The following is a 20,610-nucleotide window of genomic DNA, read 5'->3' on the forward strand; positions in this document are numbered from 1 at the left end:
CTTCCTCGCCCCATCCAGACGGCTGCTTCCATTAGAAGTGATTGTTGCATTCCAGTCCGAGCCTCTGTGTAGTAACTTTGTTGGGTCCAAGGTGCTGGAGATAGTGTTCTTGTGTTCGCGAGGTGTTTGCTTGCTCGTGTGAATGAATGTGTGTATTTGTTTCCTTTTCTGGCAAAGGCTGTAGCCAAAGGTTATGTTTGAGTGTCTTTTAGCCATGCCTTTCTGCAACTTAACATGTAGAAATCTGTGTTTTCCTTATACTGTTTATATTCCAACCTGGAGTTTCCATTGTTTCATTTGGGACAGGATACTACCTGAGCATGTACTTAGCAGTTACTTTCACATACTGTATATCATCTGGTTTTGCAGCTGCTCGTAAACATTGTTTCAACTGTGATTTATCTATGTTTGATGATTCTGTGCCTTTTATTTTGTCTCGATGTTGTGTTCCAGCTAGCAAGGGGACAACCAGCTGGTTGTAACTACCAATTTGTCAGTTGATTATTTTTTCCTTCTGTTGATTTTCTTTCGTTGTTTCAGTCAAATAAAACTGGTCTCTGTAGCCTTGTCGGGTATATTAGTGTTTTCCATTTATGTACAACTGCCTCTACATCTATACTCTACATACCACCTTACGGTGAGTGGTGGAGGGCATTTTGTGTACCAGTGTGACCTCCTCCACCCCTCCTTCCCTTGTTCTGTTCCAACCATGTGTGGTTTGTGGTAAAAAAGATTGCTGGTAAGACTCCATGTGGGCTTGAATCTAATTTTATCTGGATGATCTTTTTGCCACATGTACACAGGAGACGCAATATGTTGGTTGGCTCTTCGAGGAACATATGTTCTCATAACTAACAGTAGGCCATACTGTGATGCAGAATGTCTTTCTTGCAACACCTGCCACTGGAGATGGGTGAGCATTTCTGTGACGCTTTCGCACTTGCTAAATAAACCTGTAACAAAATGTGCTGCTCTTTTCTGATTGTCTCTATTTCCTATCTTCAATGGTACGGGTCCCATACTGACGAGTTTGAGTGATTTCACTTAATGTGAGACAACCAACTGGTACAAGGCTCAGACTGTTTTCACTCTGTCTCCAGGGAGGAGTATTTTTACTTGTACATACTTGTTTGGTCTTTTCAGTAATAAACCAACAATGCCTAGGGCTGCCAAGTGTCTTATATCAAGGAGATATAAGTAAACAGCACGAGAGAAGGAAAGTTGCTACTCACCATATAGCGGAGATGCTGAGCTGCGATAGGCACAATAAGATGTTCACACAATCATAGCTTTCGGCCATTAAGGCCTTTGTCAGCAGTAGACACACACACACACACACACACACACACACACACACACAAGTGCAACTTGCACACACATCTGCAGTCTCAGAGAGCTGAAACTACACTGCAATCAGCAGCACCACTGCATGATGGGAATGGCGACTGGGTGGTGGTAAGGAGGAGGCTGTGGCGGGGAGGGGGAGGGATAGTATGGTGGGAGTGGCGGACAGTGAAGTGTTGCAGTTTAGACGGAGGGTAGGAGAGAATTCGCAGAGGGGGGAGGGGGTAAGTAGCGGAAAGGAGAGAAATAAAAATAAAAGAAATTAAAAGACTGTGTGTGACAGTGAAATGACGGCTGTGTAGTGCTGGAATGGGAATAGGGAGGGGGCTGGATGGGTGAGGACTGTGACTAACGAAGGTTGAGGCCAGGAGGGTTATGTGAACGTAGGATGTATTGCAGGGAAAGTTCCTACCTGCGCAATTCAGAAAAGTTGGTGTTGGTTGGAAGGATCCATATGGCACAGGCTGTGAAGCAGTCATTAAGATGAGAGATAACATGTTTGGCAGCGTGTTCAGCAACAGGGAGGTCCACTTGTTTCTTCGCTACAGTTTGTCGGTGGCCGTTCATGCAGACAGACAGTTGTTAGTTGTCATGCCTACATAGAATGCAGCACAGTGGTTGCAGCTTAGCTTGTAGATCACATGACTGGTTTCACCAGTAGCCCTGCCTTTGATGTGGTAGGTAATGTTAGTGACCGGACTGGAATAGGTGGTGATAGGAGGATGTATGGGACAGGACTTGCATCTAGGTCTATTACAGGGGTATGAGCCATGAGGTAAGTGATTGGGAGCAGGGGTGATGTTAGGATGGATGAGTATATTGTGTAGGTTCGGTGGACGGCAGAATACCACAGTAGGAGGGGTGGGAAGGATAGTGGGTAGGACATTTCTCATTTCAGGGCATGACAAGAGGTAGTCGAAACCCTGGCGGAGAATGGAATTCAGTTGCTCCAGTCCCGGATGGTACTGAGTTATGAGGGGAATGCTCCTCTGTGGCCGGACTGTGGGGCTTTGGGAGGTGGTGGGAGACTGGAAAAATAAGGCACGGGAGATTTGTTTTTGTACAAGGATGGGAGGATAATTATGGTCAGTGAAGGCTTCAGTGAGATCCTCGGTATATTTAGAGAGGGACTGCTCGTCACTGCAGATGTGACGACCACAGGTGGCTAGGCTGTACGGAAGGGACTTCTTGGTATGAAATGGGTGGCAGCTGTCAAAGTGGAGGTATTGCTGGTGGTTAGTAGGTTTGATATGGACGAAGGTACTGATGTAGCCATCTCTGAGGTGGAGGTCAACATCTAGGAAGGTGGCTTGTTGGGTTGAGTAGGACCAGGTGAAGCAAATGGGGGAGAAGTTGTTGAGGTTCTGGAGGAATGTGAATAAGGTGTCCTCACCTTCAATCCAGGTAGCAAAGATGTCATCAGTGAATCTGAATCAGGTGAGGGGTTTAGGATTCTGGGTTTTTAGGAAGGATTCCTCTAGATGGCCCATGAATAGGTTAGCATAGGATGGTGCCATGCAGGTGCCCATAGCCGTACTGCGGATTTGTTTGTAGGTAATGCCTTCAAAGGAGAAGTAATTGTGGGTGAGGATATAGTTGGTCATGGAAAATAGGAAGGAGGTTGTCAGTTTGGAATCCATAGGGTGTCTGGAAAGGTAGTGTTCGATAGTAGTAAGGATATGGGCATTAGGAATGTTAGTGTATAGGGAGGTGGCATTAATAGTGATGAGCAGGGCACCATGTGGTAAAGGGAGAGCAACTGTGGAGAGTCGGTCGAGGAAATGGTTGGTATCTTTTATATAGGAGGATAGGTTCCGGGTAATAGGTTGAAGGTGTTGGTCTATGAGAGCAGAGATTCTCTCGGTGGGGCACAGTAACCGGCCACAATGGGGGCATCCTGGGTAGTTGGGTTTATGGACTTTAGGAAGCATGTAGAGGGTGGGAGTGCGGGAAGTGGTAGGGGTAAGTAGAGAGATGGACTCTGGGGAGAGGTTCTGGGATGGGCCTAAAGATTTGAGTAGTGACTGGAGATCCTGCTGGATTGCTGGAATGGTATCACTGTGGCATGGTTTGTAGGTGGAAGTATCTGACAGCTGACGGAGTCCTTCTGCCACGTAATCCTTGCGGTTCAAAACTATGGTGGCAGAGCCTTTGTCTGCAGGTAGGATTATAAGATTGGGATCAGTTTTTAGATGGTAGACTGCGGTTCTTTCTGTGGATGTAAGCTTAGTATGCATGTTGAGGGATTTGGGGAATGATGGTGAGGCAAGGTTCGAGGATAAGAAATTCTGGAAAGTTAACAGGGGGTGGTTTGGAGGCAGTGGGGGTGGATTACGGTTGGATGGAGGAGTGAACTGAGTTAGGCAAGGTTCAATGTTGGCCTTTGGTTGAGTCTCATGGTCGGGTTGGTGGCAAAAAAGTGTTTCCGCTGTAGGGACCAGGAGAAGGAGAGAAGGTCTTTAACTAGTCCTACATGGTTGACTTTGGGAGTGGGGCAAAACGTGAGGCCTTTGGAAAGGACTGATATTTCTGTGGGACTAAGGCTTCTGGAGGAAAGGTTCATGACTGTGTTGCAGGTTTGTTTAGGATTTGAGTTCTGTGTGGTGGTGGGAGGGAGTTTTGGAGGGTGGGGTAAGTGTAGTAGGTCTGCGAGACAAGGTTTGTCAGCTATGAGGGGGCGTGTGGGAGGTTTTTGAGGTGGTTGTAGAAGTAGAGGACAGTGGTACTCCAAGGTGGGAGTAGGAAGTGAGCAGGATGGAGAGCTTTTTGAGGTTGCATTGTGCATGTTGCTGAAGTTCCTGCCACACCCAGTCTTTTAATTTCTTTTATTTTTATTTCTCTCCTTTCCGCTACTTACCCCCTCTCCCCTCCGCGCCACTCTCCTACCCTCTGTCTAAACTGCAACACTTCACTATCCGCCACTCCCACCATACTATCCCTCCCCCTCCCTGCCCCAGCCTCCTCCTTACCCCCGCCCAGTTGCCACTACCATCATGCAGTGGTGCTGCTGATTGCAGTGTAGTTTCAGCTCTCTGAGACTTCAGATGTATGTGCAAGTTGCGCTTGTGTGTGTGTGTGTGTGTGTGTGTGTGTGTGTGTGTCTACTGCTGACAAAGGCTTTAATGGCCGAAAGCTATGATTGTGTGAACTTTTTATTGTGCCTATCGCAGCTCAGCATCTCCGCTATATGGTGAGTAGCAGCTTTCCTTCTCTCGTATTGTTACATTCCATCCTGGATTTTCCATTGTTAGATGTAAATAAAGATATATTTATAAAATTTTATCTTTGGATGAATTAGCCACAGAAGTAATGTTTGTTTAAGATTTCATTTTTAAGTTGTCTAGTGAATTACTAGACCTTGGAAACATCTTGTTTTTCAGATTGTGCAGACAGTAACATAGCTTTAAACGCAAAATCCTAATGACAGTGGCAACAGGTGCTAATAGAAGGCAGTCAACAGTATTGACTTAACAACACAAAAATGATTGATTGTTTCTGCTCACTATTGAATGCATTGGTGTGATGTAAGTCTGACACACACTTCCAATGGTGACCACATTGTCAGCACACGTCCAGTTTCCGTTGTGATATGTTCTTGAATAACCTTGGGCACTCCAGTCTACTGCTAATGTGTCAATTCTCCTCCCCTGGTGCTCTTCTCTTTTTCAGTGGTCAGTGCATGCATCATTCCTCCTCCACTGACTCCCATTCTGTTGTTCAGCAAGCAATAGGTGTTGATTCATATGGCGTTCATTTGTTTCACTTGGTGTACCATCTTCTCTTTCAAAAACAATGACCTAACTCACTTTCAGAATGGTCCTCGTAACTTTGGTGTAGCCCCTGAGGTGTCGCCTTGTATCCCTCATGGCTAAGGGTACCCTGTGAGAGTATGCATACCCTTGGTGTGTGCTACTGCTTTAGTTCAACTACAGACTGGCTTCGCTCAGAAGAAAGATTGAATAACTCAGTCATCAAAAACACTGATGGGTTTCAGATGAAAGAAAGAATACTTGCTTCAACCGACAGAAAAAGTACAGAGTAGTTTTATCTGAAAAGAAAGAATAATAATTCAGTCTGCATGCAAAACAACAGACTGTACCATTTTATTTCATTTGGTTGTTACAGACAGCTTTCTTTGGAAAAAAAGAATAATTAATAATTCATCTGATACTTAAAACTACACCTCAATTGTTCTCATAGGTTGGCTTCACTTAGAAGAATGAATGAATAATTCAATCAATATGAAAATTGACTTAGTCTAAATTTCTTTCGTTCAGTTGTTCCTGTCATTAATTCCAGCAGTGTATTTATATTTATTTGTCATTTTATTTTGGGGACGGTTAGAGAACATCTTAGGTAGTGAATTGGTTATATAGAGTAGCAGAGGTAAAAATCAAATGTAGTTCATTTTAAGACTTGGGACAGAAATCAATGTTAATTCAGATGAGGAAACTGTCAATGAAAGTTTGGCTGAGGGAAGTCAAGATGCAGAAATTTTGAAAGAGAGTTTACAGGAACAGAGTTAAAAAAGGTTATATAAAAATATGGGGGCCACATACCAATTAGTAACTTCATCTGTGTTACTGAATGGTTAACCTGATTCTTACTACTCAGTCCCACTTGCAGGCTGTCTATCTAATGGCTTCCAGGGGAAACAAAAATTTGATGTTCAGTGCTGCTGTTGTGGTCTCCAGTCTGAAGACTGGTTTGATGCAGCTCTCCATGCTACTTCAACCTGTGCAAGCCTCATCATTCTCAAATAACTACTACAACCTACATCTTTCTGATTCTGCTTACTGTATTCACCTCTACCCCCCACACTTCCCTACCTGGTGATCCCTTGATGTCTCAGAATGTTTCCTGTCAACAGATTCCTTCTTCTAATCAGATTGTACCACAGATTACTTTCCTCCCCAATTCTGTTCTGTACCTTCTCATTAGTTAATGTGATATATCCACCTAATCTCAGTATTCTTCTGTAGCACCATTTTCAAATGCTTCTATTCTCTTCTTGTCTAAACTGCTTTTTGTCCATGTTTCACTTTGATACTTCGATACATGGCTGCACTCCGTACAAATACCTTCAGAAAAGACTTCCTAGCACTGACGTCTATATTCGATGTTAACAAATTTCTCTTCTTCAGAAATGTTTTTCATGCCATTGCCAGTCTACTGTTTATATCCTCTCTACTTCGGCCATCACCAGTTATTTCGCTGCGCAAATAACAAAACTCATATACTACTTTGTCTTGTTTCGTAATGTAATTCCCTCAGCATCATCTGATTTAATTTCACTACATTTCATTATCCTTGTTTTCCTTTTGTTGATGTTAATGTTTTATCCTCCATTCAAGAAACTGTCCATTCCGTTCAATTGCACTTCCAAGTCCTTTGCTGTCTCTCACAGAATTACAATGTCATCGGCAAACCTCAAAGTATTTATTTCTTCTCCTGGAACTTTAACTATTACTCCACAATTTTCTTTGATTTCCTTTACAGCTTGCTCAGTGTACAGATTGAGTAAGAGTGGGGACTGCTTTCATTACACGCCCCTCGACTTTTGTAACTGCCGTCTGGTTACTGTACAAGTTTAAATAGCCTCTCACTCCCTGTATTTTACCCGTGCTACCTTCTGAATTTCAAAGATAGTATCCCAGTCAGCATTGTCAAAAGTTTTCTCTAAGTCTACAAATGCACTGAATGTAGGTACTCCTTATCTTAACCTATCTTCTAAGGGAAGTCATAGGATCAGTATTACCTCGCATGTTCCTTCATTTCTCTGGAATCCAAACTGGTCTTCCCCAAGGTTTGCTTCTACCAGTTTTTTCATTCTTTTGTAAAGAATTCGTGTTATATTTTGCAACCATGACTTACTAAACAGTTTGGTGATATTCACACCTGTCAGCACTTGCTTTCTTTGGAACTGGAATTATTATAGTCTTATTAAAGCCTGAGAGGATACTTCACCTGTCTCAAGCGTCTTGTACACCAGGTGGAAGACTTTGATTTTCAGTGTTTCTCATAATTGTCAACCGAATTGAATTTTCAGTATTTTACATAATTGTTCACAGAATTTAAAAATGTTGTCATAATACACTTATTTAGGCGTATAATCCCAAGCTGAGTGTGTGCAGATACCCAGATTATACTCATCCAGTATTTAAGAGTGAGAGCACATAACTTTCAATAAACTTTTAACAAAATTTCGCATACATGCATAATGGGAAATACATAACATATTAACAATGTAAGGTAATCAGAAGTCTGAAACTTATATTCATAAGGAATCGGCGGTTTACTGATAGCCACTGGAACACAGGCGTATTTCTCAGCGCTAACAGAATCATTAGAACGTAAGTTAAGAGACAGTTTTGAGTGCATTAATTCGTAGTTGTTAGAGATGCGAAAGGATTCTGTGAAAGAGATCCGGAAACATTGTTCAAGAGAAGAACACTAAGCGCGACGTGAAGCATAGACAACATGCTATCTCATCGGATTAAGGAAGGACGGGGAAGTCGGCCATGCCCTTTCTAAGGAACCATCCCGGCATTTGCCTGGAGCGATTTAGGGAAATCACGGAAAACCTAAATCAGGATGGCCGGACGCGGGATTGAACCGTCGTCCTCCCGAATGCGAGTCCAGTGTGCTAATCACTGCGCCACCTCGCTCGGTTTGAATTTAGAGATAAGTTCTTGGGGACATATTGGAGCATTATACTACTGTCTATAGTTGTGAAGGAAGTTTTCCATTTCACCGGTCAGCTGTACCTTCGTCATCGCCTAAAGTTGGCTACACAATTTGTCTGTCACAAAATTAATTGCAAACAGTGCACTGCCCAGTTGTTCCATATACTTACCTTCCAGATCGGTGGCACTTCCACGTGCGATACATTTTCTCTCTACTCTTTCCCGTGTTCAGTCCGAAAAAGAAGATAGATTTGGGTTTAACGTCCCCTCTGCGACAACGTAATTAGAGATGGAGCAGAGGCTGGGGTGAGGGAAGGAAGTCGTTCTGCCGTGAACTCTCAAAGGAACCAATCTGGCATTTGCGTTAAGCAAAATTTAGGAAAATCACAGAAAATCGAAACTTAGATACCCGCAAAAAATTTGAATGGCAGTGTCTTATTTTTGCGCCACTTCCCAATTTTTCAGACTGGTGTGGATTGCGTGTTACACGGCACCAAGGTGTAGGTTTTTAATGGTGACACGCTTCATGGAAATGAATGCAGAAAGTTCTCAGACTTTTTTACGGCTTGAGAAGTTGTGAATCTGAAGCACACAGTTATGTTCATTTGCGACTTATTTCCGTTTGAAAGGCTTGTTTTTGTAAATAAATGTCAAATAATATACAATTCTCAGCCCTATTTGTATGTTAATATTGAAATGCCCTAGTAATTCACCCTCAGTTGAGGGCCTGACACACCCTTCTACATGAAGGTAAGGAGAAATAAGTTTCCAGGTTTATTCAATTCATGCTACATGCTAGCAAAAAAGGTTTTGTCGCAGGAAGTCAGGGTAGAAAAGGTAAAATGTATCCCAATACTTTTTACACCCATTCGTAGCTGCTAACTCGTCCCGTCCGCATCAGGATAATGCATTACAAATATAATCGCTAATGCACTAATATCTTTCCTGAAATTATCGCATCTGTGTTGTTTCTCGCAGCTTCTCATTTTATTGTGTAATTTTTGCCCCAAAATGCCCATTAGAAGAACAATATTCTACTGTTACTTGGCAACTTCGAGCAAAAAAAATGAAGCTAGCCTTTTTTTTTTTTTTATACAGTAACAATCTTGCGAGTAAGTACAGACGCGTCGCGTCGTAGATCGTAGCAGTTCGGCTTTCTTCGGTAAACATAATGCGCTGCTGCCCCCAGCCCCAGTGGTCTGCTTGTAACGTCAAACTGCGTCGTTTGGCAAGGAACTTGCAGTACAAAGCATTTTGAGTTTAGACGCTGACCGATGTGGGCCCACAGTAGAACTCACCATCCTTGCTACAGCGCCAGCTTCGACTTCATGGACATGATACGAAATTCTCTGTCCTATACGCAGCTGCCGCAAAGTGATGGTAAGCATTTACAGATTAAAGTATGACCGGGAAAGATTAGGAACTTGTTTTAACTGAAACAAAGTTCTCATTAAGGAACTATTTTGCTAAAGTCATCATTTCTGCAGCACTCTATAGACAATGAAATATCGAGGACAGCCATAATTGTTGCAACTTGTGTTGCAACACGCCGGCTGGTAGGCGTGTACGAAGTATTGGTTTAAGATGCATTGTAAAATTTATCTGTTGACATATTCATGTAACTTGGAACAAAACAAGCCACAGATAGCCAAGATATTACTCAGGTTTCCGTTATCAGTGCGGTTTGTGGTACCCCCGAATATGAAAGTTAGCAGTCAAGATTTGTTTCTGTAACAATTGCAAGGGGAAAAATATTAAATTACATTGGTACCTTTCGTGTCCTAAATCTCGCAGCAGTATCGTGTGCAGACATACACAAGTTTGATAAAGAATAGCCTTTAACGTTAAAAGTAAGTTACGGTGTATATTCGTGAATGAATTAGACAAACTTATTTATTCGTCCATAGACCAATTTACAATAGTATCGGACATGGCAAACACAAACAGAAATAATATGTAACATTTACAAAGTGGGGTAAGATAAGGGCAGGGAATTAGTTTTTCGTTGATATTTTTTAAATGGCTTCATTTAATGCTCCTCACAATTTGTCGCAAATAAATGTAGGAAATCAAATAGGCGTAAAATTTCGTGTACCACGAGACTTAACAGAGCAATGAATAATATCGTGTCGTGAGCTCGGATGCCTACTACAGAAAGGTGAGAACAGGCTAAAATCTGCACAGCTTTCAAAACGTTACAGGCTCATAATCAAAGTAACAGTATCTGTTACTATACAAACGTAAAGTGAGTTAAGAGGCCCCTCTCGTCTCTGAACTTCAAAGATACATTTGAGTGACAAGGTATTAGCTCGTATAAATAATTTTCGCTTGGGCACTGATATTACAGGTTCATAGTGTAGCTACGAAGAAAAGTAGCCATTCTTTTATTACAGTTTGTTAGGATTGTGTGCACTGTCTTGCCGGTAAAAGTTCTTTCTAGGCGGTAGCGCATATATGGGTAGAAGCTTTTATCATGTCCTTCCCGTCCGTCAGCAATGCGGTTTACTGCCAGGTGGCCCGTTTTTTCTAAGACCTGTTCCTTTTCAGACAAGGTGGTAAAATTGGGCATTACGAGGTATGTACTCTGGGGCCAAGTGAGAATGATCGAACTCTCTCTCAAATGTCAGTGCGGGCATAATGTTCATTTATAACTCCTTACCCTCCTTAAATCACCAAACCTGCCGTGATTCATAGTTGGTTGCATTATCGCACTGTTTTAACATCCGTTGTGCTTTCCTACAATGCGAATTGTGAGCAACAGACTTTGTTTTCTGTAGTGTAATACAAAATGTTCCGCAGAAACGTAAATTTCGATGATTTTAAGTTTGATGTTAATCGCTGGGTGGAGGATGTCAGTGGAAACAGGAAACAGACGAAAAAGATTTTGCAATAGCCAGTGATAACAATTCTGCCAGCGAACAGAAGGAACTTCAGGCCAGCGGTGAGTGCTTGTCCAATAAAATACTTTTAGTTATAATCAGATGTTCTGAGTTGTGGTAAAGGAAAGTGTAGATCCAGCATTGAGTGCAAATTTGTAGACTTCCTTTTGTATCTATAGAGTGCAAATTATGTAGATGCAAATTCAAACTCACGGATTTAATTTTGTGGAAAAAAAAACTTGCTATAGTGATCATAATTTTTCAGAATGAAAAATTCAATTATCTAATAGTTTATATGTACAATTAAATGAACGAACAAAGTATCTGTATGTGATTGTGTGTACCAAAAAGTAAAATACTATAGGCTTTTAGTACACCCCAACCAGGAAGATTTAAATTGCAATTAAATAATGGTGAAAAGTAATGTTACGCAAGTTGGTTTCATCGTAGTGGTCCCAAAGACACCGGCACCTGCCATATATTAGTCACTTTGTGAGATAAACGCCTCACACACGGATCGACCGACTAGTTGGACGTGTGTATGAGCGCAACCGACCAATTTCTTACCGACGATCGGTTTTTTCTAGTACCATCACACGACTGTCAATCGCCGCCGCCCCCCCCCCCCCCCAAAAATCATGCCTGGTCATGCTGTCGTGCCAGCTACCCAATCCGACAAAAGTTCTTCTGTCACGGCGCGCAGGATGTTCAAATAGTGCGAGGCGGACGAAACTTCGACTGTGTCTGGAAGAATTTAAAGATTGCAGATGTTTGTGGGACAAGTCATGCCATTAAGAAAAACAAGAAGTGAAACATACGGTTTATTTTTACTTAAGTTAGAGTGCTCATGCTAGTTGAGTTCTATCTTAAGTTATTTTTGTAGTCGATCTCTTATTGCGAACATTTCCATACTGGCTAAAATATGCTGAAGTTACAGCTCTTTACAAGAAGGGGATAAAGAGATACTGTTAAACTATCGACAAATTTAACTTTTGCTGGCTTTGTCAAAAATATTTGAAAAGGTTGTGTTCAAGCATGTCCTTAAATATCTGACTGCAAGTATTGATGATCAAGTTACAGTTTGGATTTCTTAAGGGTTTTGATATAGAGAAAGCTATTTACAACTACAGTGAGAATTTATTAATTTATTAGATAATGAATTAGAGCCTACTGGCATTTTCTGTGACCTGTCAAAAGCCTTTGACTGTGTGAACCACAGCATTCACTTAAGTAAATCAGAATATTATGGTGTCACTGGCAGTGTTGCGAAATGGTTTGTCTTATCCAACAGGAAACAATGGGTGTTGTTGCAAAATACCTGTATAGTAAGCAGTCAGTCTTCATCTGATTGGGAAATAAATGTGGTGTTCCTCAAGGTTTCATCTTGGGTCCCATTGCTTTTTCTTCTGTACATCAATCACCACCTGTTACATTGCCGAACGCTAAGGTTTGTTTGTTTGTAGATGATACAAACATTGCAATAAGTAGCAAGCCAAGCACAGATTTGGAAACAGCTGCTAATCAAACTTTTCACTGTCATTAACAAATTGTTTAAAGTTAATTCACAGTTATCAAACTTTGAAAAGACTCACTACATGCAGTTCAGAAACTGTAAGATTTCCTCCCAGTGTGTATAACATATGAAGACATGCAGATTGAAGAGGTTGACAGTGTTAAGTTTCTGGGATTACAATGTGATAATAAATTAAGTTTGGAAGGGCATACCACAGAATTGCTTAAGTGCCTAAACAAGTCGGTATTTGCAGTGAGAATTGTGTTAGATGTAGGAGATATAAATACAAAAAACTTCCATGCTCTGCTTACTCTCATTCTGTTATGTGATATGGGATCATATTCTGTGGTGACACGTCAAACTGAGCAAGTTTTTAGTGTGCAAAAGTGTGTAGGCTAAATAAGAATCATTTGTGGTGTAAATTCAAGAACATAATGTAGAAATCTGTTCAAGGAACTGTGTGTTCTAACTACTGCTTTTCAGTATACTTATTCCTTAATAAAATTTCTGGCAAGTAATATATCTCTATTTCCAACCAATAGTTCAATACATAGTATCAATATTAGGAATAAGAACAATCTACATAAAGACCTAAAATCACTTACCTGGTCCAAAAAGGGTCCAATATCCAGGAACACACATTTTCAATAAATTGTGAGGAACCATTGAAAACTTGGTTCCAGATAAAGCATGGTTTAAACAGTTTGACTTTTTGATACGCAATGCCTCCTACTCTATTGATTGTCTTAATAAAGACTGTTAGGTCAGCTTAAGTAAAAATTTGTTAGATTTCAGTTTTGATAGCACTTGGTCACAACAGTCAAGATAGGTAATTTGTGTATGATAAGTTTATTAATAATGCATAACAATGTTTCATTCTGACAACGTATTAATTCTGTAAATGTTAGCTGTTCCAGTTTATTGTAGTCATCTATTTCGACAATCTCCTGACAAATGATCGGGGTAGTAAGTTTTATATTCAAATGTTTTATGTTATACTTCCTGACATGTTCTACATCCACGAGTATCATCTCATTTCTTGGGTCTGTGGAACGAAAACTGAATCTAATCTAATCTTTGAGTCCATAATGGTCCAATGTTGAATATGGCTGTTACAGTAACTGTTAAGTTTCCAAACAGTAAAGTACACAGCTATGGGAATATTGGAACAGGCTTCAAATTAATTCATAGCAAACATCATATTCCTTAATAAAGGAGAAATTTATTGTGCAGTTCCAAACAAGGGCCCATCCATGAAATAACTCCGCGTTAAGGGGGAGGGAGGTGGTTGGCAAAGCGGGATACTGTGCTACAATGGGATAGTCTTGAGCTTCTTGACGTTATATGTGTAAAGTTTTGTTTTGTATTCCAACTAAACTTAAATGATGATGAAAAACTTTAAAACTTCACCCATTCTATCATTATTATTTACTAAGGTTTAAATTTGTGAGTATCGTTTGGCACGTGGAGCCGCCTGGTGTGATGATTGTTCATGCATGCTGTACCTACGATGTCACATGTTGGCTGCCTATGTTGTATGTCACAAGACAATACTGCCTCTGAGGCTTTGGGATAAACTGCCATTTATCTGGTTTTGTCTCTTCAAGTGTTAATACCATTCAGTCAAAATGTGACTTTAGCTGAGTGTTGGACAAACTGTGTGTACAGCTTATGCTGTTAAAAATGGACAAAATATACAAGATGAAGTTAACACCTTCTAGCAAAGTTTGAAAAGTAATGAAAATTTTGAAGGTAATTTGAAAAATCAAATAAATTGCAAATAAAGCCGATGAAAAAGAAACTTAAATTTTTTCACCAATACAATTAGAACCCATGGGCATAAATGTAGGTTTTGTATTATTTTAAAATTTCCTTCCCACTACAAATATGAGGCTCATAGACGTCTTTGTTAGTGCTTCACATTTGATGTTCTGTGCACTGGTGAAGTTTCGAACTGTTCTGGCAGATTGCAGAGCCACAGTACAGCATCAAAGTGGTGTCTACATAATGACTCAAGTTACAAACAGCATTGAAATCTGGTTTTGCAGGACAGAGTGGATCAGGTTATGGTTTTTACTGCTAGTTGCACAAAACACAAACTTTTCCCCAAGAACCACTTAATTACACACTGCCTTAAAGGGATCAAATTAAAACAATGCAGCTGAAGGCCTAGTTAGAAAACTTCAGATACTTCATGGGCCGAAGGCTTAAAACCATAGCAAAAAAGAATGGCTGAAGCCCTGAACACAAGTTATAGAACAAACTTTCAAAATTTTAGTTATTAAACAAATCAATCTTCAAACTGAAGGCTGAAGGCCTTATCTTAAAATTAAAACAAACTAAATTAATGGACGGCTGATGGCATTGCACAGTACATCAGACTAAAATGAAAATCGTAATCTAAAACCAACAGAACAGCGGCGTTCAGAAGTGTTCAAAGGGTCGGCCTGAGGAGGCAGCTCTACCATAAGGTGAGGTGAGAGAGGCAGCCAAGAGTAAGATAGATAATCGGATGGCAACCCGACCCAGGGACAGCTGAAGGACCGACCAACAACCTAATCAATTCCCTTCCAACCAACCAACGGTTTGACAATGGAAAACATCAGCTGGTGACAAAAATATCAGCTGCACTAAGTCTTCAAAATTGGCGTCTAAAAACAGCAAAGTTCCAGTAACCACTCTTAATAAAAAAAATATGAACAAACAACTGAAAGGCTGTCGAACTACATGCCATGTCTGACAGCATCAACACGGTGAGGAAAAAGGACTGCCGGAAAACTACGCTAACGACCAGGGCAGGTAACTGGGGCATTAACAGCCGCAGGGCAGAAAATACGGCTGGTGCACTTCACTAATAAGTAACAACCATTTTAATAATTAGACCACACAGGAAGATTTACAGGTTAACTGATCAACTTCTCAATGTCCAGGTTCGGTGGGCCATGAACTTTGTAGCTCTCACAGCTAGCGCCTCACAATCCAGCTGCGTGTGCATGCCGCCAGCGGTCCCGGCCTGACCTCGTGCAGCGGAGACTTCCTTGCTGCCCTTTCCCAACCGACTGATTGCCACACACACCACCACACAGAAATATAGTGGTCACACCAAAGATGGTACAGCAGTACTAGTATAGATAAGTGCTGCTGCTGCCGCCACTGACAGGCAAGTCAGCAACTTGTTATGGTAGTAACTCAAGGAGAAACAAGACGCCACTCGATTGCGACAAACTGCCAAAGAACAAATGGCATCAACGCAAGCCAGCCATGGCTCAAGCATGCTGTTATTGAATTCTTGTGTGCGGAAAAAGAAACCGTGGTGAACATTTCATAAACGTTTGTGTGCAGATTATGGCGATGCTACAGTTGATAGCACAGTTGGTTAATGGATAAAGAAAGCTACAGCCTCAGGAAATGCAGAAACAGAGCTCCATGATCAGCCACACTCAGGACGTCATGTCACAGCCACTGCTCCAGACAAGCTGAATTGTGCAGATGCCATTATTCGTGCCGACCAGCGCATCACAACTCTAAAATTGTGTACAGTTGTCGGTCAGCATTGGAAGTGCGTTTGCAATAATTGAGACTCTTGGATATTCAAAGAAGTGCTCTTGGTGGGTTCCATGAATGCTCACAGTGGACCACAAGACACAAAGGAAGGCCACTTCATCTGAATTGTTGGAGCATTTTGAGACAGACGGAGAGGCCTTTGTGCCATGGATCGTTATGTGGGACAAAAGTTGGGTGCACTACTTTGCACCAGAAACATAAAGGCAGTCCATGGAGTGGCGTCATCCTCATTCACAACAACAGAAGAAATTAAATATGACCCCCTCTGCCGCAAAAGTCACGGTGACAGTCTTCTGGGATTGTGATGGTGTCTTTCGTGTGGCTGTTGTGACGTTCGCCTGCTTTATTTCTTCGTTGATGGTCCTCTGTGTCAAAGTACGGCGTTCCTATATTGTTTGAAAAATGGGGGTTGAAGTTAAACACTGACTACTTTAAATGATGTAGTCAACAGGTGCACATTTGCGTTTCACAGTTCTTTACTTTCACTGTTCACAACCCCCAAATAATAGTTATAGCCAGTGCACTATTGTTCAACTTTCGATAAGCATCATTAATAGTTTGCAGGTAAACATAAACATATTGCTACAATAGTTAACTGTTGAACATCTACGAGCTGTAAAAACCTAATGACACATATGTCTTTCAAATAAATTGAACAGACACTGTCTTCGCTTTAACACACACACATTGGAGTAACACTTACTACAAATTTAAGTTGATGCATTGTTGTTGATCTAACCAACATGGGTTCTGCATCTAAAACTTGGTCGTGGAGTTACTCGGGATCAAAATGCAGATCTGTATATATCATCACAATAATAGGCAATGAAACTACACATTGTTCAATGTTTAATTTACAGAAATTACAATTAAAACAGACCTGATTCAATTAACTGAAAACATGGAACATTTCAGTCTTTTTAACAGTTTTCTTCTACTAGAAGAGTTAGGCCAAATTATTTGTTTAAATGATGGAATTAACAGGTATAGTTATGCAAGCAATACTTCGGACAAAACTGGTAACTACTTTGGAATTAAGGGCTGGCTTTGCGAACATGTTTACAAATAGAGCCAAATGGATCCTTTAAGAATACTGTTAGGTGTTCTTCCAAATGTTTATCGTTATTACAGAATTTATATTTGTTTATACGTTAACAATAGAATTTAAGTTACGAAACAATCACTGATTTCACTCTATAATGAAAGTATTAACTAGGAATAATCAAAATAAATAGAAAATCAATTGCATACATAAAACTAAGCACATAATTAGATCTGGTGTTATATTCTTTAAAACTGAGGGGCTACCTTCCTCTTTTATGAAAATGGAGATAATACTCATGTATGTTAATGGTAATTAGACAGACATGAAAAAATGAATTTTAAGGAGGCAGAGGGCAAAACAAGAGGGGAAGTAAAAATATCCCAGCTTGCTTCATCACAATGTGATGCAAGAGTGTCAACCATCAATTCAGAGATATACTTGAAGACTGAATAAACTCAAGAAACTCTTCAAACGTGTTCGATCGGACAAGAATCCAACTAAAGTCTTGCTCTAACACGATAATGCATGCCCACACACAAGTCTTGAGAACCCAGCAACACATCGTCAAATTGGGCTGGACATCATTGCCTCATCCATCCTACAGTCCAGACCTGTCGCTCTCGGACTTGCATCTCTTTGGGCCTCTTAAAGATTCTCTGTAGGGAACACACTTTGAAGATGAAGAGTGTTAGTCATGCAGTGAAAACATGGCTACGCCTGCAGGACAATTGCTTTTACAAGCACAGAATACATGCTCCTCCAGTGTTGGCATATTGCCATAGAACGTGATGGAGACTATGTAGAAAAATAGGACATGGACAAGACATGTTGGTGTATATTGTCACCAAATTCTGACTCTTAACAATAAATGTTCTGAGAAAAAAAAGTGAGGCAATACTTACTGAATGACCCTTGTATATTTAGTAGTATGTGCCAAATCGAAAAATGGAACAACAGTTACATTACGTTGTTATTCTCTACTTATTATAAAGAAAAATTAGCAACCGCGTCTTTGCCCCTTCGAGGTAATCTTAAAAGGTACAGGGTCGATTTCAATGCAGTTCTTGCTGTTGTAGCTGAATCCGTCAGGATGATTTAGTATACATATTGTGTTGAAAGGCCGATGTTCAACTTTTTACATGCTTCCTTTTAACTGCAGGAAGAAACCAAACGACCGACCAGAGGACACTAAAGATTTTAGAATGCAACCAAATGGAAGCAAGTTACCTCAGACAGCACCTAAATCAGTGCCTAGTTGGAACATCTATAGGAATAAAATTATAGGACTAGAATCTGTACTCAATAGCTTGCTGTTAGTATGCAATTCTGGCATGGCAGTAGATGAAGCAACAAAAAGAACAGCAGCATTAAGGAAAGACATGCAACAGTAAAAAAAAAAATACTGAAGAGAAATATTTGTGCAGATGAAAACAGAAGGAATTCTGATTTTAAAATACAAATAATCCTTGAATAGAATGACAATATTATGAAAAGGATGTATTGTTACTCAACGTAATGCTGAGATGTTGAGTTGAGTTGCTGATAGGCACACAAAAGACAAACAATTAAACTATCAACCAGAAGGCCTTCTTCTGAATCACATGGGGGAGTACACACACACACACACACACACACACACACACACACACACACACACACACACACACACGCGCGCGAATGGAGGGTGAGATCACCAGAAGGTGGTTTGGCAGAGCTCCACAATTTGCAGGGGTCGAGGAGACCATCAACGGCTGTCACACCTTTTGCATCCCGCCTGGAAGGTGGTGTGTGGGTCTGCTCCTGAAAACTGAAGGGTAGGCCAAATGTAGGAAGCTAGGAGCAACAGGTGAGGTAGAACTCTCAGCACTGCAGTGTGAACTAAAACCACCTCTACTTAACTTTACGTACAGATGAGCACGTAGGTGCGAAGCCATACATAAAGTTCCTAAGTTACAAGTAGTGGTCAGCCCAATGTGAAATAGAAACAATGTTGCTAGGTCGTCTCCTCAGACTCAAATGGGTAGAATCTGCAGCAGTGCTCATAGAGCTGAACAGCGCTGGCTAGAGGGCGCTGTCGTCTGTGTTGGTGTTGTAGCGCCAACCTACGAACTTGCACCTACGCCATGGCATTGTAGCTATTGATACCACATCCCTCCCCTCTGAAATAACGCACAGTCATTGAGTAGGGCTTCCGACGGCGGGTGGAGGGACTCAGGGGTGGCGCAGCTGAGGGGGTGGACAGCAGAACTGCAGAGGCGTGCCGTCCAGCCGCGACCCCGAATTGCTCATGAGGGGGTGAGGAAAACGCCCTGTGGAAAACCTTCCCAGGCCATGCACCGCCACCGGGTATGCTCGGATGAGGCAGCGAAGCAACGACCTCCATGGGCGACGGCAGGGGCGACGCGACGGCAGCCTCAGCATCCATCGGTTCCAGCACCGCGAAGGAACACGGCGGCGGCCAGAGGTGGGGCCATGGCGATGGTGAGAGGTGCCCGTCCAGTGCAGCTGACCTGACTGGCAGCGGCGACGACAGCAGGTGCGCCCGCGATGGAGGCGCGAGCGGTGGAGATGCAGTCGGTGGAGGAGTTGTGGGCGGTGGAATCCGCGAAGCCTCCAATTCTGCTGGTAAACAACCAGTGGCAGAAAACCAAGGACGGCACAAACAGATCTGTTTCCGGTGTCGCTTGACAGTGCCGGAGGGACCAGAAATGACAAATAAGGCGTGGCCAAGCTGGCGAAGAATGCGCCTCTGCTCCCAGCGCTGCCTGCCAGAGAAAACGTGATAGAACACAAAATCATGCGGCCTCGAGCCAGAACGAGGCGAAGCAGTGAGGGCACACGGCAGTGGGTGCAATAGCTGCAGGAGCGACCGATGGGCATGGCCATGCAGCAATTCCGCTGGGAATGGGTGCCGCATGGCTGGGAGAGATATGAAGCAAGGAAAGTCCAGAGCGCGCGCTCGCGAGAGTGCGTTGCACGCATTTTGCTCATCTGTGACTTACACGTACGCACAAAGTGTTCAGCCTCGCCGTTCGACTGGGGGTGGAATGGGGCTGAGGTCAGATGGCGAATGCCATTAGCAGCACAGAATGCTTCAATCTCTGAGGACACAAATTGGGGGCCATTGTCGGAGACAATAAGTTAAGGAAGGTACTCAATACAAAAAATAGATGTCAAATCCTGAATAGTACTGGCAGATGTAGAAGAAGACATAGGTACAATAATAGGGAAGTTGCTGTACACATCAATATCTATCAACCAGCGGTTGTCCCTGAAAGGACCCCCAAAATCAATATGGACGCACTGCCAAGGCGCAGTAGGAGTCAGCCATGCAAAGAATCGCTGGTGGGGAGCAGATTAATGCTCCGTGCAAGAGCGACAGTTAGCAAATTCTCAATATGTTTATCAATGCCAACCAAAGTGCAGTGACGACGCACTAATTGCTTCGTCTGCACTATACTCCAATGACTCACATGCAGTAAACGGGGGATTTCAGACTGCAACGAACGAGGTACAACCACGAGACTGATCATTATCAGTTCGCAACAAGATAACACCGCGGTGTACAGACAAGTTATG

At 41.9% G+C, this 20,610-nt stretch overlaps 1 protein-coding gene and 1 long non-coding RNA gene across 2 annotated transcripts in view; both read left to right on the plus strand.

The window, feature by feature from the left end:
• Positions 1-20,610, plus strand: part of LOC126254705 (uncharacterized) — a 294,775-nt gene that overhangs the window by 68,912 nt on the left and 205,253 nt on the right. The gene's annotated exons all lie outside the window — the stretch shown is intronic.
• Positions 9,310-20,610, plus strand: part of LOC126254689 (nanos homolog 2) — a 69,004-nt gene continuing 57,703 nt past the window's right edge. Inside the window, exon 1 of the mRNA XM_049955333.1 lies at positions 9,310-9,410. Coding sequence (XP_049811290.1) covers positions 9,359-9,410 — 52 coding nt within the window. The 5' untranslated portion in view covers positions 9,310-9,358. The remainder of the gene's footprint in view (positions 9,411-20,610) is intronic.

This window comes from Schistocerca nitens, chromosome 1 (genome assembly GCF_023898315.1).
Source record: "Schistocerca nitens isolate TAMUIC-IGC-003100 chromosome 1, iqSchNite1.1, whole genome shotgun sequence".
Taxonomy (NCBI): Eukaryota; Metazoa; Arthropoda; class Insecta; order Orthoptera; family Acrididae; genus Schistocerca; species Schistocerca nitens.